We start from the raw sequence: 20,739 nt of genomic DNA on the forward strand, positions 1-20,739 counted from the left end.
TTGGAGGGCATCTTTAACCACGTGGGATGGGAAATTGCGGTCTCTAAAGAAGGAGGCTATCTGGAGTGTTCTGTGGTGATGACCTCAAAATATGTTAAGAAGGTAGCCTGTACCCTAACTCTGTTTTATTTTAATGATAAATGTGAGTTACTGTGTTCCAGATGCAACTTGATGGGTCAAACTACTCTGTTAAGCAAAACGCTATTTATTTAAACACTATAATTAAAATACTACAGAAGAAAAGTAACTTGGGATAACCTAACTCTATTGGAAAATTTAACAGAATAATAGATTATTTTGCTACTAAACAATAACTGTTCCAACACTGTAGCATCCCATAAATGCACCCCTGGCAAAACGCAAATTCAGAAAATAGAAATGTTTCACATGCAATTCCAGCAGCTCCGGGGGCAGAACATCGAGAGAAAACTCAGTGCAGCAGCTGGGAGAGCTTCACTGCCTTTTAACTCTGCTGAGACCCCAAGAACAAAAGCTGCTGCAATAACTAAAATTCCTGGTTCTGCTAGAGCTTGACGCCACCCATTCAGGTTGTTTCTATTCCCAAGTTTTTTTTTTTAAATGCCCTAATGCCTCTTAAACTGTTTACTCTAGTACTTGTAATGGACTGCTCAGAACCTCTGCCTTAAGACCTTCCTTCAAAAAAAAGGATAAAGTAACCTCTTAAAAGCCATAGCATTGTCACAAATTTGATGTGTAGATATTTTCATCTCATCAATTATATTATAATTAATGGTGCACACTTTGAACATGTTCCTTGACCTTTGTATCAGTTAACATATTGTGCCTGTGTGGGTTTTGTTTTATAATTAAGCATGAATATTCTCGTGAGTTACGTATATTGAAAGCAGTTCCTTCAGAATTTTAAGTGCTCATAAAGCATCATGTATGAAAAGTAATCAAGTTAATTTAAGGTTGAATAACAGCATAATTTCTTGATTCTAAAACGTAGATATTTTTTGGGTCGTTTTTGTACTTTTGCCTGACTGCAGAACAAAATGACTTGAGAACCAGTCACAGACTTCACAATTGGGAGAAAGTGAGGACTGCAGATGCTGGAGTACCAGAGTTGAAAAATGTGGTGCTGGAAAAACAGCAGGCCAGGCAGCATCCGAGGAGCAGGAGAATCGATGTTTCGGGCTTTCTCCTGCTCCTTGGATGCTGCCTGGCCTGCTGTGTTTTTCCAGCACCACATTTTTCAACTCAATAGTCTTCACAATTGGTCATATAAAACATTCAATGAGGAAGAAGAAAACTAAACATTTGTCCTTTTCCTTAATTATATCTTACTGCTGTGCGGAGATGATACAGTGAAGTTGCAGGTTGCTAAGGTTCTCACAGCCAGAAACTGTGTCTCCATTCTGGAATATCAGTTCATGTACAATAGGATGGAAATCGGTTACAGGACCAATGTTGCAGATGTAGAACTATGGTAAGTAGTAGGAATGTCTTGCAGAGGCTTTTTTTTTTGCTAAAATGTGACCAATATGTCAAAATATGAAATACAATAGCTATTTTAAATAAAAACTTGTAAAGATGTACAGTGCTTAATGTGGAGATATTTCTAAATCATTTTAGATACAGCCAGAAATAATTTCTCCTTATGAATAGTGGCTTTAAGCTAAATACAACAGCTATTTTACTAACTGGCACTAATTAAGCAAAATTATAGGAGTGGTTGGAGTGAGACTTGTTAGTCCTATGAAAATTTGACATTGCTCAACAAGGAAAGATAATCCAATTTCTACATTGCTGTTCATGTATCATTTATTAAATACAAATGTTCAGAAAGTATAAGAGGAATTGGCGCTGCATTTGTAAATGGAAGGATTTATTGATTAACTATATTGAATTTAAAATCTTAAATTAAATGGCTTTACCACAAACTTTCAACAATCTTTTGCAGCTCTATCTTTCCCATTATATAATCCTGTTTCACTTGCTGTGGCATTTTATACATCTCCTGAGTAGTGATGTGTAGTGTTGAATTGTCTAGTGCTAAATGTTCAATATTCCCTGTTGAAAGCCTACTCAGAAAGCTGTTTTCTAGTTGTAGAGGAGCGAGTAGCCAGAAGGCACAGACTTAAAGTGACTTTTCACTTTGTGCTGGAATGGAGTAGCTTGGAAAGCTGATAGAACCATTCTGTAGTTAGTTAGTTTCAAATTCAAAATTAGCTAATGCTTGATTCGAAAAACCGTTGTAGGACTGTAGAGAAACCAGTGATGTAGGATTAATTGAATGGCTCTACCAAGGAGCTAGCACAGGCATGATGGCTGATTGGCCACCTTGTCTTGTACTGTTCTCATTCACAAAGAGCATTTTTTTTGAATAGCCAAAGGTTAGTAGAGTAATTAATCTTGTCATCTGCTTTTTATTTTTAAAAAAAGGATCTTCAGATTATAGAGATATGACTTGCCAAAGAGTGAATTTGTTGTTAATAGGTAGAAGAACTACACATGAAGGTTCATCGAATACTCCTTTGTTTACTGGGAATGTAAATTGACGTTATACAAGTCTAGAAGTAGGTTAAAAATGGACTTTTTTTTTAAACATGCTTGTTTTCCTCCTCCTGGTCTACCTTGACAGTAAAATAGGTGCAGATATTGTCTTGAAGACTCTTAGCCTTATGAACAGACTGAAGCAGTTGGTACCAAACATGGAAGCCAGCTTTTATAAGATTCTGCAGGTAAAAATGTTAAAAGATTTTTTAAAACTTTCTGCTTTTACATTCAATACCTTCACTTTATTAAGTATAAGTCTTGAGCAATGTTTACAGATGACTAGCAGTGTGCCTCAAGAATCATTGCTGATTCCATAGGCTTTTTGTTATTTATATGAATGATTTGAATGTGAGTACAGGGGAACCTCGATTATCCGAACGAGATGGGCAGGCAGTATTTCGTTCGGATAATTGATTATTCTGTTAATCGACTTAAATGCCTTTCCTCTGGGGCTCGGAGGTTTTGAAGTCTGTTCCCTGTTCAGGAAACTGCAGAAGCACACAGCGTGTGAGCCCCCACCCCCAACGCCGTCCTCAACACTGTCCAACACTGCCCAACCCTATCCAACCCCGACTGCCCCCTCCAACCCCGCCCCCTGCCTGCCCAACCTCACCCCGTGCCCGCCCCCATCCCCGTCCAATACTGCACTCCCCCCCCCCCCCCCCCCCCCCCCCCCCACCCCCGACACAGGCCAACTCTGCCCCCATCCCCCTGCCCCCTCTCTGGGGCAGCTGGACTGGACACCAACAACAAGACTGCTGCTGCAGGTGCCTTTGTGGGGTAAGTCTCCAAATAGCGTGCACAGACACATGTACGCACACCCGCACGTACACACATACACACAACTGTTTATTGCACCTTTTTGATAGGTTCCACCTCTGCCCTGTACAGGACAACGTTGGTCAGATTATCTGGGAAAGGGGGTGGGAAGGGAGGTTTAGGGTATACCCCTGTGTCGAACTCCAGGGAAAGTGTGGGGAGAGAGAGAGGGTGGGCAATCAGTTATTTGGAGACGGTGCCTGTTTAATCACTAAACAAAAGATGCGAAGACTGTTAGAAACATTGCATCAAAGATGTATTTCCATCAGGACCTTGAGATCTCCTTCAGCTAGTCCAGTTTTTGGATAATTGGTATTGGATAATCGAGGTTCCTCTGTATAGGAGGATTGGTTAGTAAGCTTGCAGATGGCACCCAAATTGGTGGTATAGTGGACAGTGAAGAAGGTTATCTCAGTGTGCAACGAGACCTTGATCAGATGAGCTCAGGTGTAGCAGATGGAGTTTAATTTAGATAAATGTGAGCTTTGCATTTTGGTAAGCAAAATCAGGACAGGAATTATAAAGTTAATCGTAGGATTCTGATGAGTGCTGCTGAACAGAGACTTTAGGCTGCTGGTTTGTAGGTCCTTGGAGGTAGAGACAGGGTAGTGAAGAAAGTGGTTGGTAGGCTTGCCTTTAGTGGTCAGTGCATTTAGTGTAGGAGTTGGGATGTCCTGTTGCAGCTGTACAGGAAATTAGTCAGGCATTTTTTGAAATTGTGTTCAGTTCTGATCTCCTTAATATAACAAAAATATTAAACTTAACAGAGTGCAGAAAAGATTTATAAAGATGTTGCCACGATTGAGCTATAGGCAGAGACTGAATAGGCTGGGACTAATTTCCCTGGAATGTCGGAATCTGAGGGATTAATTCAGAGATTTATAAAATCATGAGGGACATGGGTGGTGAATAACCAAGGTCTCTTCCCCCACCTCCCCCCCCACCCCCACCCCCACCCCCACCCAGGGTAAAGGAGTTCAAAATGAGAGGGCATAGGTTTTGGGTGAGAGGGCAAAGCTGTAAAAGAGACCAAAGAAGCAACTTTTTCACTCTGGGTGGTGTGTGGCATGAAATGAGCTGCCAGAGGATGTGATGGCGGCTGGTACAATTACAACATTTAAAAGGCATCTGGATGATTATAAGAATTGGAAGGAATTAGACCTTTATGGGTCATGCTGGCAAATGGGACTCGATTAATTTAGGGTATCTGGTCAGCATGGACAAATTGGATGGAAGGGTCTGTTTCTATGACTCTAAATAGAGCAGTTTTTTGTGTAATGCTACATACTACTTCAAGACTGCCATGACACACAAATGTATTTCATAGCAACACGTTTAAAACAAAAGAAGCCTTAGGTTGCTGAACTAGTTGGCCACTTCTTTTCTGAGAGGTTTTTTTGTTAATTTAACAAGGTTTTTGGGCCAGGAGAAATTTTTTTGTAGTGAAGATCAGGTGTCAGTGTTGAGACACTTGATCCTCTTGAGTATCAATGATCTAGATCCTGGTGAAGTGGTCACAATTTACAGATTGTATGAAACTTGTGAAAGCTGATAGTGTGGAACTTCAAAAGTCCAGGTTGAATTGCAGGCAAAGTGGCAGATGAAATTTAATTTGGAGAAATGTGACATGATTTATTTTGGTAGAAAAAGCATGGAGCGATGATATAAAATGAAGGGTCCAACTCTAAATGGTGTGCAGGAGCTGAGACACCTTTGTGTACATGTGTAAGTCATTGAAGGTGGCACTGCAGGTTTGAGAGTGTTAAGAAATCATTACTTAACTGAGGCTTTATTAATGTAGCGTACTGCACAAGGGGAAGAAAGGTATATTGAACTTAGATAATGTGAGAGTTTGGCTTCAGCTAGAGTATTGTATCCAGCTTTGGGTGTCACACTTCAGGAAATATTTGAAGACAATGCAGAAAGATTCATAAGAATTATTCAGAGGTGGTTTGTTTCTGTTTGAGTTAGGATTTGGAGAAATCGGGTTTTGTTTCCTTGGAGAGAAGCTGAGAGGAGCTAGTCAAAGACATGAGGATACTGTTAGAGTATTTGGAGAGAAACTCTTTCCTCTGAGTAAAAAGAAAGAAAGTAATCTAAAGCAACATTTGATTATGGTCTGAATACACTGTCTGAGATTGGTAGAAGCATCTTAAATTGGAGTATTCAAAAGGCCCTTAGTTTGTTATCTGAAAATCAAGAATATGTAGGGTCAGAAGGACATGGTGAGGAAATGGCACGAGATTAATTTCACATTCCGAAAGCAGGCACAGACATGGTGATGGGCTGAATGACTACCTCCTGTGCTTTAATGTTCTGATCTATGAATTATTTCCAGCATTAATCTAGTTACAGATCTGGATCTTTCCTATTTTAATTTTGAAACTCTGTTTTCCTAGTTAGCCATCTGCTGTGATAATTCTTGTACATGCTGACTACCCCACTTTTGTAAAGAAATACTTTTTGTAAATTATTCATGATGTGTAGTTTTCATAATCTTGAATTTTTGCCACCTTGTTTTTGCCTGTTCAAGAGGAAAAGGAGAAAACTGTAAAGTTTAGCAACTATACATAAATTTTATGGTTATGCAATTTTAAAAATTCTTTTCCAGGATCAACGACTTGCTTCAGCTTTGTCATTTGCTTTGACATCTGAAGACCGAGAGCAAGTACAACTTGCATTAAAGATCCTGTTTGAGGCAGCATCTTTGCCTGATTTTCCTGCTATAATGTAAGTGTTACAAGTGTTGTTCGGGTAGTGTGATCGCCATGACCATGCACTATCAGTTTGGTACCCAATGCAAGTCGATAAAAATTTAAATTGTAGAATTCACTTGCATTGTAGTGGACTTTGCTGCAGCTAAAATGTTGGGCACTGGATTGGCCTATGAAGAAGTTCAGGTGTGGAGGCCCCTGACACTGAAGGATAAGTGTTCAGAAAGTAAGGGTAAAATAACAATTTCAGTCTTGTCTGATATCATCTTGTGTGATGTTAAGCCAAAAGTCAATTTTTGCAGCTGATTGCAAATACTGTGTATGAAGTCACATGTCAGAGGAGTGGATTTAGGCATTGACCTTGTCCCAAGTGAGCTCTGATGAGTAAATTCTCAATGTCGGGTATGCAACACTTTGTTCTGAGACAAACTCGTGCTCTTTCCATAGTGTGTGAATGAGCCCTGTCAAATGCTGAGCTTGAGAGTTTACCAGGCGATGGTGGATTTCATCAACCGTAATGATATTATTGGAGAGGATGCTTCCAAGATAGCAAAGTTCTATATTGAATGGAAGAGTCTGTTGTTACTGGTGACTGGAGTCGAAGTATGTGGTCGTGGATGGATCTTTACAAGAACTCCACTCTTCAGACTTATTGTCAGACCACATTGTTTGAAGCTAGGGTCAAATGATCAATAAACAGCAATAGGAACACATTCATTGACAAATCAGAGTTCACTCAATACCCATTCAGTAACCTTTGTGCAAACTTTGAGCATTTGCAAATTGAGTTTGTTGAATCCTGAATTGAATATGTACTGCTGTGTTTGATAACCTGCTGCCTCAAGACAAATAGGCAATTAAGACTGTCTGCAGAAGTGAACGGATTCATTGTCATACAGGATGTTTCAAACAGACAGTTTTGTTCAGTGCTAACTAAGATAACTCTGATAAAGGAGGCTACTTACTTGAGGACTGCAGAAGTGTTGGATGAAAGAATGTAGAGGATCCATAATGTCACACCAGAAACATTATGGGCGGCACAGTGGTTAGCACTGCTGCCTCACAGCGCCAGAGACCCGGGTTCAATTCCCGCCTCAGGCGACTGACTGTGTGGAGTTTGCACATTCTCCCCGTGTCTGCGTGGGTTTCCTCCAGGTGCTCAGGTTTCCTCCCACAGTCACAAAGATGTGCAGGTCAGGTGAATTGGCCATGCTAAATTGCCCATAGTGTTAGGTAAGGGGTAGATGTAGGGGTAGGGGTGGGTTGTGCTTCGGCGGGGCGGTGTGGACTTGTTGGGCCGAAGGGCCTGTTTCCACACTGTCAGTCATCTAATCTAATCTAAAAACCTGAAAGAGAGAAAATTGAATAAGAATCCAACATCAGAGCAATTCAGCAGAACTTCTAATGAGCTGCCAGACAAAGTAGTGGAGGTTGGTACAATTGCAACATTGAAAAGGCATCTGGATGGGTAAATGAGTAGAAAGGGTTTAGATAGGCATTGCATAGCCTCACTCAGGACATATCCTGAACAAAGGGATTCTAGACCCGCCTACAGCAAAGCCCCAAAACAAAACCAAGCCTCGTCCAAACTGCTTGCCTTTTCTCGAGGATCTAGGCTGGCCAGCCATTGTTGTTGCTGCTGGCATGTGAACTCTCTACAGCAAAAGCATCTCACTAGGCCTGAATTGAGTAAGAGAACTCTGACTGGAACTCATGAAGTTGCACGTGAGCCGTATGTATCTGTGGTTGTGATTAGATGAGGATTCCCAAAAGTATTCTACAATTAATATCCATATGGGTGTGTACCAGTATGCAAGACTGCCTTTTAGGTGTCATCAGCCTGTGCCATTTTCCAGTGGACGATGGAGAACATTTTAAAAGGCCTACCACTGCCATTTTTCTGGATGATGTGCCAATAAGTAGAAAGTCCAATGCATTTAAAGAACTTGGCCAGAGTGCTTAAAGATTTCTTCAAGGAGGTGTATGCCTGAGGAGGGTAAAATGTGTGTTCTAGGCACCCCAAGTGACCTATCTAGGTTACAGAGTCAACAGGATTGTGTTATGCCCAATGAAAGATAAAGTGAGGGCAATCAAACGGGCCCCAGCTCCCACGTCTATATCAGAGCTTAGGTCTTCTCTTGGGTTCATATGTAACTTGGCTTCCATCCAGGCACCCTCACATTTGTTTTTGAAAAAGAGTTCATCATGGAAATTAAATTGTAGCCAAGATGTAGCATTTAGAGAAGTGAAGAAACAGCTATTGTCATCGAAGGTGTTTGTGCACTATGATCCCAAGAGAGATGTGGTGCTGACATGAAATGCTTCCCTGGAAGGTATTGGGGCAGTGTTGGTTTACTTGTGGCCCAGCAGAGAAGGATGCATGATGGTATACGCTTCCCAGACTTTGGGCATATCTTCACTTGGAATTAGACAGTGAGGGAAGGAAGGTTTGACTGTCCTCTTTGGTAAGAAAGTTCCATCAATGCCTTTTACAGACGTTAATTTGAAATCATAACGGACCCCAAATTCCCCACCTGCTAGGGCTACTTACAGAAGTTTGGGCTGTGCTACCCATAATATCTGATCTAATCAAGAGGTGTGCTTTTGTTCGGAGTGTGTAAAATTACAAATTGGAATACTGTTCAGGAGCCAAATGGCAAATACAGATGCCTTGAACTGCCTTCCATTGGCGGATACACCATCAATGGCGCAGCCACTAGAAGAGTCCATTTGGTTTTTGAACTTTCTGGACACACATCGAGATACCAGATCACCATAGAGGTTGGCAAATTATGGGGAACAAGAGTGATTGTCCTGAGCAAAGTTCATTGCCAGATACTGTCTGTACTGCACCAGGGTCATTGGGGGTTTCCAAACTAAAGCTATTGGCAGGATATTATGTCTGGTGGCAGGTTTGGATGCTGACGTAGCCGTTTCGGTTGGGCAGTAGCTAGAGTGCCGACAAGGACAAAAATTGCCACCAGTAGCTCCCCAATATTCGTGGGAATGTCTGTTAAACGCTGGACTCTGTTAAACGCCACTGGGGCAATCCAGAATTGGAAAGCATAGGTTTAGGGTGAGAGGGGAAAGATTTAAAGTGGACCTAAGGGGCAGCCTTTTTACGCAAAAGATGGTGTGTGTGTGTATGGAATGAGCTGCCAGAGGAAATGATGGATGCTGATACAATTAGAACACTTTAAAAGGCATCTGGATGGGAACTTGAATAGGAAAGGTTTAGAGGGGATATGGACCAAGTGCTGGCAAATGCTAGATTAATTTACGATACCTGGTTAGCACGGATGAGTTAGACCGAAGGGTCTGTTTCCATGCTATACATCTGTACGACTCATTGACTATGCCAGTCCTCTTAGTCATTATGGACACCCATTTAAAGTGGTTTGACCTGCATAGAGTTCATTACAACAATTGAAACATTGCGAGCATCTTTTGTAATACACAGACTTCTGGAGTTGGCGTCTTGCTTTGGCAGTGTAGAGTTCTGATAAAGGGCTTTTGTCCGAAACGTCGATTTTCCTGCTTCACAGATACTGCCTGACCGGCTGTGCTTTTCCAGCACCACTCTAATTCTGGAAGTGTTGATCACAGATAACGGACCATCAGTTATCAGCAAGAAATTGAGTTTTTTTGAAGTTGCATGGCAGTTAGCCTGTAAGGACAATTCCATGCCATCCATTGTCCATTGGTCTGGCAGAAAGAGCAGTCCAAACTTTAAAGGCAAGCTTAAAGGAACAGCCTACAGCATCACTCAATATCCAAACTCTCCCAGTTCCTTTTTGATTATAGGACCAGTCCTAATGCAACTACAAGGACCTGTCCCACAGTGATGCTAATGGGGAGAAGAATCAGCACCTGACTAAACCTGAGCATCAAAGATCTGTGGGGGGGAGGGTGCAACGGCAACAGGAAAACTAATGTCAGACACAAGACATTTCTAAGCAAGAGAGGCAGTTCTGTTAAGGGAGTGAAATTTGGTGGTGACACCATAAGAATGGCCCTGCATAGGAAAAGTATGGCTGATGTGAGGTCGGGTCTCATGATGTGCAAAGTTTAGATAAGAGGCGGTCCTGAGCAAGCATGTGGACCACGTGAAAGCAACAACCCCTCAAACGGGGCAGGACCAAAATATACCTGACCCCTCAGAACAACCAGGAAGGCTGTCATAAACTGTGGGTTCTAACCCTCTACCTAGTGTCGCAGAAACCTCTGAGGACAAGTTGGACATGACAGATATCGCAACCATGACACTGTTACTGCTTGAAAATAAGCTTTGGCCAAGAAGCAGCCTACAGTCCGGCACATACTACCAGTATCTGAGGCAGAGTCAGAGGAACCAGACTTGTGAAAACACCTCCGGAAAAGCTACAGGGAAAAAGAACAGGCCTACATCCCAAAACTTATAGGAGGAGGGATGCAGTGATTTGAATGAGGTCAGCCAGGTGGTTATCATAGAATATGAGTTTCCTGATTGGACCAGGTTAACAGCCCCAATCAGGGAGTCCTGGCTGACGCACAAACAGCCTGTCGCATTGATTGTCACTGGCCACTTTGGTGTTTCCTTTCTTTCTGGTGATGGAATATAAATAAAGATATACGTACTTGTTGTTCTTCACTGTGTCCTACACCTACACACGCATGACGTGGTGCTGGGTAGAAATAAGCACTACTGCTGTTAGGCAGTAGTGTGGGGGAAAGAATAAAAAAGGGAGACCGAAAAAAGAAAAAAGTGCCAGAGGTTCTGTTCACTTTTTGTAAAATAAAAAGACCATGTCAGGTTTTCTGCTCACTCTAGGAGCCGGCTCCAAGCTAGCTGAGTCAGTGTCCTGTATTTATGCGTATGTAAATAAAGGGTAACTTGTTGACAGGACACTGGCCTTCGTGGAGTTATTTCAAGGTACTTTGACAAGCTCCTTTTGCAGGTCCAAATGCAACACATTGATTGGTTCCCATCTGTCCACTCTGTTTGAGACTTCCTTGAAAAACACTAATAGTCCGACACTATTTCCTTTTTCATAAAGCCAGGCCTGGCTCTGCTTGATTAGATTGTGATTTTTCAAATGTCATGTTATTACCTTAAAAATTGATTTTAATACTTATCCAACAATAGATGTTAAACTAATTCATCTAAAGTTCCTCCCTTTTCAAATAGAGACATCACATTAGCAGTTTTCCGATGTTCTAGTACTTCTCCAGAATCCAAAGATTTTTGAAAAATTGCAACCAATGGATCCACTATCTCTTTTAGGATCCTAGGATGTAAACCACTGGGACCTTGAGCCCCTTTAGTTGTCTAACTTTGCTACTGAATTTCTCTGGTATTCTTTCGTATTAATGGAATGTTTGAAATATCTTTTTAACTCCTCTACCATTTATTTCCTTGTTCCCCAGAACTATCTCCTAGAATAATTTTCTAAGGGGCCTATGTTTGCTTTGACGTCTCTCTTTTTACATAGTTAACAATTGTTAGTTTTTATATTCATCACTACTTTGTCCTAGTAGTTTATTTTCTGCCTTTATTACATTTGTTACTGCCAGTCTGTAGGGCTATCATTGACTTTTGCGTCCTTAATGCTTTTTCTTTCAACTTAATACTGTCTTTAACGTCCTTGGTTGGCAATAATTGGTTTATCCCTTTCTCAGCAAAAATACATCCCAGTAAGGAGGACTAGTTGTGAGTGTCATGAACTACTTTCTTAAACGCTTACTGCCATTCCTGTTAATCTGTCTGTACAGTTTTCTTTAGCTACCTCTATCCTAATTTCATTGTAATTCCCTTTATTTAACTTACACAGTTGGTTCCAACTCCGGTTTCTCACTTTCAGGCTGAATGTTAAATTAGTCATGTTATGATCACCACTTTTACTCTGATCATTTATCAAACCTTCCTTGTTACCTGTTACCAGATCATGCTCCCTGGTTGGCTCCATCTCACATTTCTCTCGGAATGCGCTTTATGAATTTGTTGTTGCAGCTATTCTTTCCAATGTGACTAACCCAATCAACATGAAAATTAAAGTCTCCCATAATTATTGTTTTATTCTTTTTACATGCTCCCAATTATTTGTTAATTTTGTAGCTTTTTCCACAGGGTGGTTAGTGTTTGTGGTCTAAACATTGGTAGAAGTAATGTTATCTTTTTAGTTGTTTTTTAACCTCTTCCCCAAGTGGACTTTATCATCCAAGCCCAGATCATCTGTCACAGCTGTCCTCATTTCATCTGTTGTCAGCAGTGCTATGCCATCGCCTTTTCCATCCCTCCTGTCTTATTGAAAGGTTAAATATCCTTGAATGTTAAGTTCCCAGCTTTGATTTCCTTGTAATCATGTTTCTATAATGACTATGGGACCATTTTCATTACTGAGATTGTTACCTTTTTAGTTCTGTGTGTAATTTAGCCCTAAGTTCATATTCCCTCAGCAAAACCTCTTTCCTCTTTCTATCTATATATTGGTACCTACATGCACCACGACAACTGGATATTTCCTTTCCATTCCCAAGTCCTTCTGCAGCCCAAGCACCAGGTAGGCAGCACAGCCTTTGGGACTCTCAAACCTGACTACAAAAAAGTGTTATTCCCTTGAATAGTTTATCCTGATCACAACTACTTTTTTCTTTTCTTCCCCCTTCTTGAACAGTTCCCTTTATCATGGTGCTATGGTAAGTTTGCTCATCCTCTCTATAGCCTCCACTCTCGTCTGCAGAAAAAGCAAGAATCACAAACCTGTTAGACAAGCACTACCTGCTGGAAACTTCTATCTGAGTCGCTTGCAGTCACATCCTCCTGTTGTTGAGCACTGACCAAACTTGAGGTGGTCAACCAAAGGCGTTTGACTGCCTCCTGAACAACAATGTCCACATAACTCTTCCCCAAACTGTGTTGCAGTATTCGAAGCTCAGGCTCCAGCTCATCAAATCTGAGTCTAGATTTCCTCAAACAGGAAATTTCTTTTACAAATGTAATTACTATGAACTACAGTGTGGTCCACTGCTTCCCACATCATGCAGGTACAATAAATTGCTTGGCCTATTTCATTTACTTATTTCTTAATTTATTGTTTTAAAAATTCTTACTGATCTTTCTTTTGGTTTGTAATCTGTGTAAATATTTCAGCAATTTGCACACAATCTGAAAGTAACCTATCCCAGTAGTCAAATTAGCAGCTATTACTAATCAATGAAACAGTTTTTCTGTGATGTTACTCTTTGATTTGTGCTCTGCCCCCAGTCCTCAGCTTCAGTTCATCCTGTTTTTAAAAAAAACCTTGCAAACTGAGCTAATAAAAAAAAAGAAAAAGCACCTCTTGTCCTCTGCACCAAATTTCAATGCTGCCTCCAAAATCCCTGAAGTATTTACTTAGACTATGTTTCACTTGAAATGTGATCTCTCCTTCCTAACAATGTGAAGCATATATGGCTGAGAAGTAGACAGCAAATGCAGCTGGACCCAATACGTGACCTTCCTTGGTGCTGCTAGTGACAGGAAAGGCATTTGATATACAAACGAGGAGCAGGAGTAGGTCATTCTGTACCTTGGGCCTTTATTTTTGTCATTATCAGATAGTGGCTAATCTAACTGTAATCTCAAATTTGCATTTCCAATTACCTCTGATAACTGTTCCCTCTTGCTTACTAAAAATCTATGCACTTCTGCCTTAAAACTATTCAAAGACTTTGTTTTCAACACCTTTTTCAGGGACACTTTTGCCTTCCCTCTATTTTAGATGGATAATCCCTTAACAGTGATCCCTACTTCTAGATCCTTTTGTAAGAGAAAATGTTCTTCCCATATTCATCCTGTCAAGACTTTTTGAGCTTTTATATAGTTCAATCAGGTCAAGTCACCTCTAACTCCACTAAAGATGAGTGGATGTAAGGCCGGCCTATTCAGCCTTTTCTTATGGATCAACCTGTTTATTCCATGTATTGACAAACCTTCTTTGAATTGTTTCCCATGCAGTTACTTCCTTAAATAATGTGACCAATACTGCACATTACTACAGATGTGGTTGTGCTAATACCCAGTATAACTGAAGTATAACCTGCTTCATTTTGTTCTCCTAGTAATAAATGATAACCTTCCATTATCTATCTTAATGCTTGTTGTGCCTTCTTACCAGCCCCTTGTAATTTATGCACTAGGGCACCCAGATTCTTCTGTACTGGACATTGGTTAGGCCACTGTTTGAACATTGCGTGCAATTCTGGTCTCCTTGCTATCGGAAAGATGTTGTGAAACTTGAAAGGGCTCAGAAAAGGCTTACAAGGATGTTGCCAGGGTTGGAGGATCTGAGCTACAGGGAGAGGCTGAACAGGTTGGGGCTGTTTTCCCTGGAGCGTCGGAGGCTGAGGGGTGACCTTATTGAGGTTTACAAAATTATGAGGGGCATGGATAGGGTAAATAGACAAAGTCTTTTCCCTGGGGTCAGGGAGTCCAGAACTAGAGGGCATAGGTTTAGGGTGAGATGGGAAAGATATAAAAGAGACCGAAGGAGCAACTTTTTCACGCAGAGGGTGGTACGTATATGGAATGAGCTGCCAGAGGATGTGGTGGAGGCTGGTACAATTGCAACATTTAAGAGGCATTTGAATGGATATATGAATAGGAAGGGTTTGGAGGGATATGGGCCAGGTGCTGGCAGGTGGGACTAGATTGGGTTGGGATATCTGGTCGGCACGGATGGGTTGGACTGAAGGGTCTGTTTCCATGCTATACATCTCTATGACATTGCGATTAGATGTTTATTTTTGCTGCCAAAATGGAAAATTGCACATTTTTCCTCATTCTACTCACTTTTGCCCACTCACTTGATTCTATCTCTAACTTTTATTAACTACTTTATGTTCTCTTCATGATTTCCTTTCCTATCTTTTGTCATCAGCAAATTTGACAACTACACAAGTAACTTGAGAGATGGAGGCAATCTGTTAAGGTCCTGGAAATGATCCCTGTACAATACCAATTATTGTATCCTCTCAACCTACAGAAGCCATTATGATTCCTGTCCTGTTAGCTGAACCATCTTCTATGTCAATATTTATCCCATATACCATGAGTTTTTACTTTGTTCAATAACCTTTGGATGTGGCACTTTGAGTCAACTATCTTCTTCCCACTGTTCCCTAACCCTTGATCCCCTTAGGCATTAAGGGCTAGGACACAATAGTATTTCAGAAGCTGGAAATTAGAAGTTAAAAGACTGCTTGAAATATTCAGATCTGAAAGCATCTGTGGAGGGGAAAAGTGAGTTAATATTTCAGGTTGCTGGCATTTTGTCAACTGGAAGGTGGCTGTGGTTGGTCGGGCTCAGGAGCCTAAATAGAAACAAAATTTTGCTTTGTCTTTTAATGCACAAAAAATGTATTTTAGTTCAGAAGTCTGCACTGTGTTGCAAAATGCAATGGATGTTTAATGAATCCTGCAGTGTAATCATTCACAGTACCATCTATTGAACTAGGTTGAGGTGTAGGAAGAGCTTTAGGGTTTATGGCTTTTGTGGTTTAACTGAAATAAATGATTTGGGTGCTTAAGTGCCATTAATAAATGATCTTAAAATAGAATGCAAAAGCTGTTACAAGATGAGTAACATCAAATTTAATTTCTTTCCCAGTAAATTTTGATTTAAGTTTAAAACTGTTGTAAGAGTAGGCAAAAGTAGACATTGGGCCACTTCAAACTGATGCTGGAAGCCTAGTGATGGGAGATAAGGAAATAGCGGGGGAACTTAATAAGTACTTTGTGTCAGTCTTCACCGTGGAAGACATGAGTAATATCCCAACAATTAAAGAGAGTCGGGGGCTGAGTTGAGTATGGTTGCCATTACAAAAGAGAAAGTGCTAGAAAAACTAAAAGGTCTTAAAATTGATAAATCTCCTGGCCCTGATGGGCTACGTCCTAGAGTTCTGAGGGAGGTGGCTGAGGAAATAGCGGAGGCGTTGGTTGAGATCTTTCAAAAGTCACTGGAGTTGGGGAAAGTCCCGGATAATTGGAAGATCGCTGTTGTAACCCCCTTGTTCGAGAACGGATCAAGACAAAAGATGGAAAATTATAGGCCAATTAGCCTAACCTTGGTTGTAGGTAAAATTCTAGAATCCATCATTAAGGATGAGGTTTCTAAATTCTTGGAAGAGCAGGGTCGGATTAGAACAAGTCAACATGGATTTAGTAAGGGGAGGTCGTGCCTGACAAACCTGTTGGAATTTTTTGAAGAGGTGACAAGTAGGTTAGACCAGGGAAATCCCGTGGATACGGTCTATCTAGACTTCCAAAAGGCCTTTGATAAGGTGCCACACGGGAGGCTGCTGAGCAAGGTGAGGGCCCATAGTGTTCGAGGTGAGCTACTGGTATGGATTGAGGATTGGCTGTCTGACAGAAGGCAGAGAGTTGGGATAAAAGGTTCTTTTTCAGAATGGCAGCCAGTGACAAGCGGTGTCCCGCAGCTGTTCACGTTATATATTAATGATCTGGATGAAGGGACTGGGGGCATTCTAGTGAAGTTTGCTGATAGGCAGGTAGTACTGAGGAAGTGGGGAGGCTGTAGAAGGATCTAGACAGTTTGGGAGAGTGGTCTAGGAAATGGCTGATGGAATTCAATGTGAGCAAATGCGAGGTCTTGCACTTTGGAAAAAAGAATACAAGCATGGACTACTTTCTAAACTGAGAAAATTCATAAAGCCAAAGTACAAAGGGATCCGAGAGTGCTAGTCGAGGATTCTCTAAAGGTAAACATGCAGGTTGAGTCAGTGATTAAGAAAGTGAATGCAATGTTGTCACTTATCTCAAAAGAGGGTTGGAATATAAAAGCACCGTTGTGCTACTGAGACTTTATAAAGCTCTGGTTAGGCCCCATTTGGAGTACTGTGTCCAGTTTTGGTCCCCACACCTCAGGAAAGACATACTGGCACTGGAGCGTGTCCAGCGGAGATTCAAACAGATGATCCCTGGAATGGTAGGTCTAACATACGAGGAACGGCTGAGGATCCTGGGATTGTATTCATTGGAATTTAGAAGATTAAGGGGAGATCTAATAGAAACTTACAAGATAATACATGGCTTGGAAAGGGTGGACGCTAGGAAATTGTTTCCGTTAGGCAAGGAGACTAGGACCTGTGGACACAGCCTTAGAATTAGAGGGGGTAAATTCAGAACAGAAATGCGGAGACATTTCTTCAGCCAGAGAGTGGTGGGCCTGTGGAATTCATTGCCGCGGAGTGCAGTGAAGGCCGGGACGCTAAATATCTTCAAGGCAGAGATTGATTAAATCCTTGATGTCACAAGGAATTAAGGGCTACGGGGAGAATGCGAGTAAGTGGAGTTGAAATACCCATCAGCCATGATTGAATGGTGGAGTGGACTCGATGGGTCAAATGGCCTTACTTCCACTCACTCTTATGTCTTATGGTCTTAAGATTTTGAGTGTTGAAACTTTTATGTTGCAAATCCTATAAATTTTGTAACTGCTATAAAAATGTAAAATTTCTTGCATTCTCATTCTGTTGGAGTATGTGCTGTCCTGAATATAGTAAAGAGTGAGAAGACATTTTGCATTCATGCTGCTTTGTTCTTTTTAGGCTTGGAGAAAGCATTGCTGCCAATAATGCTTATAAACAGCAGAACACTGACCATGTAATGAAAAAAGTTCCAGTCCATCAGCATTCAGCAAGCTTTGTCGGATCAAAATGTTCAAGTACAACCAATGTTGCCAGATCTAATATTCATGAATTAATTGATAAATTGCAATTAGGAGTGGAGGTTTGTATTGCATGTTCATTGGACATATAACGTATTTGTCAATGTTATCATTTACCTTTTTAATATTGTGCTGAAATCTAGTTGATGCTAACTCTTTATTAGAGGGAGTTGGAAATCCTGTTGAGCCATGATGTATCTCATGTAATCTTTCTGTTTAGTCATGGGATATGGATATCACTGCAAGATCAGTATTTATTACTTGCTCGTAAATCTTCTTGAGAAGAAGTGAGTAACTGCCATCTTGAACTGATGCACCTATGTGGAAATAGGAAAGGAACGCCATGATTTTGACCCTCTGATCAAGAAAGAACATTGATATCTTTCTGGGTCATGATGAGTTGTGACGTGGCGGATATAGTGTTCCTGTATATCTGCTGTCTTTGCCCTTCTAGTTGGTAGAAGTTGCCAGATGGGCAGGTGCTGTTAGAAAACAAGTACACAACAGTGTATTTTGTAAATGATATCTTGTAAATAGAGCCATGTTGTGTGATGGTGGAGTAAATATTCAAAATGATGTTGGGATGTTAGTCAAATGGGCTGCTTTATCCTAGATGGAGCCTCTTGAGTGTCAGAATTGTGTGGAAAAATTGAAAATGTTTTAATAGTGTTTCTTGAATTGTATATACAGTAAACCTTTTATTAACTGGCACCCTTGGGAGCAGGAGTGTGCCAATTGATCATATATTCCAGATAATCAATACATTCACATAACCACTAAAATCACACACTAAATAATAAAAACATAATACAAGGTGTATACACTTTACTGTTATACTTTATTTACAGTATAGGTCACAAATTTAAAGCAAAGCTGCATTATTAAAAAACCTATCGGAAGAGGGCCTTCTTATTTACACCCTCGACTGATTTACTCTGACATCCTGGCAGCTCACATATTTGGGGAGATATTGACTCGAAATTGAATTAATTGTTGATCTTTGTGTGGTCTTCCAATTGAACAACAGGTGAATGGTGGAGTAAATAAATATAAAAGAACTATCATAATTGGACAAATTAATACAATAAACTTCATGGTATCTGAGGTGCATAATTTTGCCAGTTTATCTAATGTGCTAGTTAAAGCAAAGTTTGTCGTATTGAAAACTGGCCTCATAGCGTAATTACTAAACTTATCTGCCATGTGGTTATAATGTAATACCAAAAACAGAAATTGTTGGTGAAACTCAGCAACATCTGATTGACAAACCAGAAATAAAGTTTCAAGTCTGGTCACTCTTCATCAGAACTCTCTTATAATTGAAGTTTTGTTGTCAGTTGTTTTATGTAAACTATGAATATTTATAAACAGGTTTGGTTTTTTAATGGCTGAGCCAAAAATCCTGAAATAATTTGTTTTTTATTTGGCTGAATAAAGGTGAAGGAACAAGTTAAGGATGTGAGACTGTCAGATGTGATGGATGTGTATGAACAGAAACTTTCATCTCTCGCTGTAAGTAACAATTAAAAGTTGGTAATGCTACATGTTACAGAAATAGAAATCATGTATTGCACAATGAGGCTTTATTTTAAAAGTTAGAAAACAACTTCTAAAGATCTGAGGATATTTTAAAACTTTCTCTTATTTGTGCAGTTTCTTTTGCAGGATGTTTTCTGACAACAGAAATCCAGATTGTGAAGGGATTGTTGAATTATTGTTTAGTTTGATGCAGCAGTTGCACTGTAGTAGCAGATAACATTAGCGGCTTATTTTTAGCACTTCAAGACTGAAGTAGTGTCCTTTTATTGTATAATGTAACATTTTTGAAATCAGCCTAATAATCTATCATCACTCAAATACTAAGGCCCACAAAGCAAGTGTATTGCCAGGGGATTAAGAACCAACAGCAGATGAAAAAATAAATGATTTAAGTGAGTTAAAAACAAATTATAGTGGAATTAATTGTTAAGAAATATAAAGACTAATAACAAGAGCTACTGGTATATAAAAAGAAAGTAGCTAAGTGTGGGCCTCTTGCAGGATGCAACTGGGGAATTGATAATGGGGATCACAGAAATGGCAACTTACTTAAACCAATATTTACATTAATCTTCATAGTTTAGGGAACTTTAACACCCCAAAAGTAACAGATAAACAAGATGCTAATGGGAGAATAGACCTTCTAACAGTCTCTCATAAGCAGGTGGGAGTTGAACAAAGGCCTTCTGATCCAGAGATAGGGGCACTACTACTGCCACAAGAACCCTTTTTTTGTGTTACTTTTATTCCTCCACTAAATCACCTGTGTTTCTGAATCAGTTATCAATTTACACTCAAAGCTCATTGGGGCAGTGCAATGACAACAAATGCACTTAGACATGTATATTTTCAGTTGATATTTTTAAAATGTGACAGTAAATATGTTTAAAAATTTATTCTAAATGTGTACTACTGTCAGTGGAAATGGATGGTGAACCTCAATTAAATCTATCCCACCCAACCTGCCCTTCCAGTCAGCCAATTAAGCTTAAGAGAAGGTCTCTACAAAACATAAAATTTACAGTTGCCGCAGCAAAAAACTGGGAATATGAAGGATTGTGCAGATAAAAAAGGCTGAAAGGTTATAAATTTAGAACATTAATTGGAGGTAAACTTCATAAGAATGCTTTTGGTTGAAAATAAGGTACTAGTGCAGTCTAGCTAAGGGTAGAGAAGGAACATTCGGGGAAAAAAATTACTTTCTGTTATTGAGGAACATTGATGAAACAGCTTTACTTGAGCTATTTACAGTTCAACAACCAACTTAAATCAGTTGGCTGAATGGTTAAATAGATAATGAGGCCAGCACGGTGGCTCAGTGTTAGCAATGTTGTCTCTCAGCTCCAGGGACTCTAGTTCGTTTCCAACCTCAGGTGATTGTGTGGCGTTTGCACATTTTCCCAGTGTCTGCGTGGGTTTCCTTCAGGTGCTCTGGTTTCTTC

The 20,739-nt window shown here is 40.3% G+C and overlaps 1 protein-coding gene across 10 annotated transcripts in view; it reads left to right on the forward strand.

The window, feature by feature from the left end:
* The window catches only part of cip2a (cellular inhibitor of PP2A), a 68,095-nt gene that overhangs the window by 35,623 nt on the left and 11,733 nt on the right, over positions 1-20,739 (forward strand). For all 10 annotated transcript variants that reach the window (XM_072585363.1, XM_072585370.1, XM_072585364.1 and 7 more), the window contains 5 exons: positions 1,309-1,450; positions 2,606-2,705; positions 5,951-6,069; positions 17,640-17,820; positions 19,196-19,270. In XM_072585363.1, the coding sequence (XP_072441464.1) occupies positions 1,309-1,450; positions 2,606-2,705; positions 5,951-6,069; positions 17,640-17,820; positions 19,196-19,270 (617 nt within the window). The remainder of the gene's footprint in view (positions 1-1,308; positions 1,451-2,605; positions 2,706-5,950; positions 6,070-17,639; positions 17,821-19,195; positions 19,271-20,739) is intronic.

This window comes from Chiloscyllium punctatum, chromosome 15, assembly GCF_047496795.1.
Source record: "Chiloscyllium punctatum isolate Juve2018m chromosome 15, sChiPun1.3, whole genome shotgun sequence".
NCBI classification, from domain to species: Eukaryota; Metazoa; Chordata; class Chondrichthyes; order Orectolobiformes; family Hemiscylliidae; genus Chiloscyllium; species Chiloscyllium punctatum.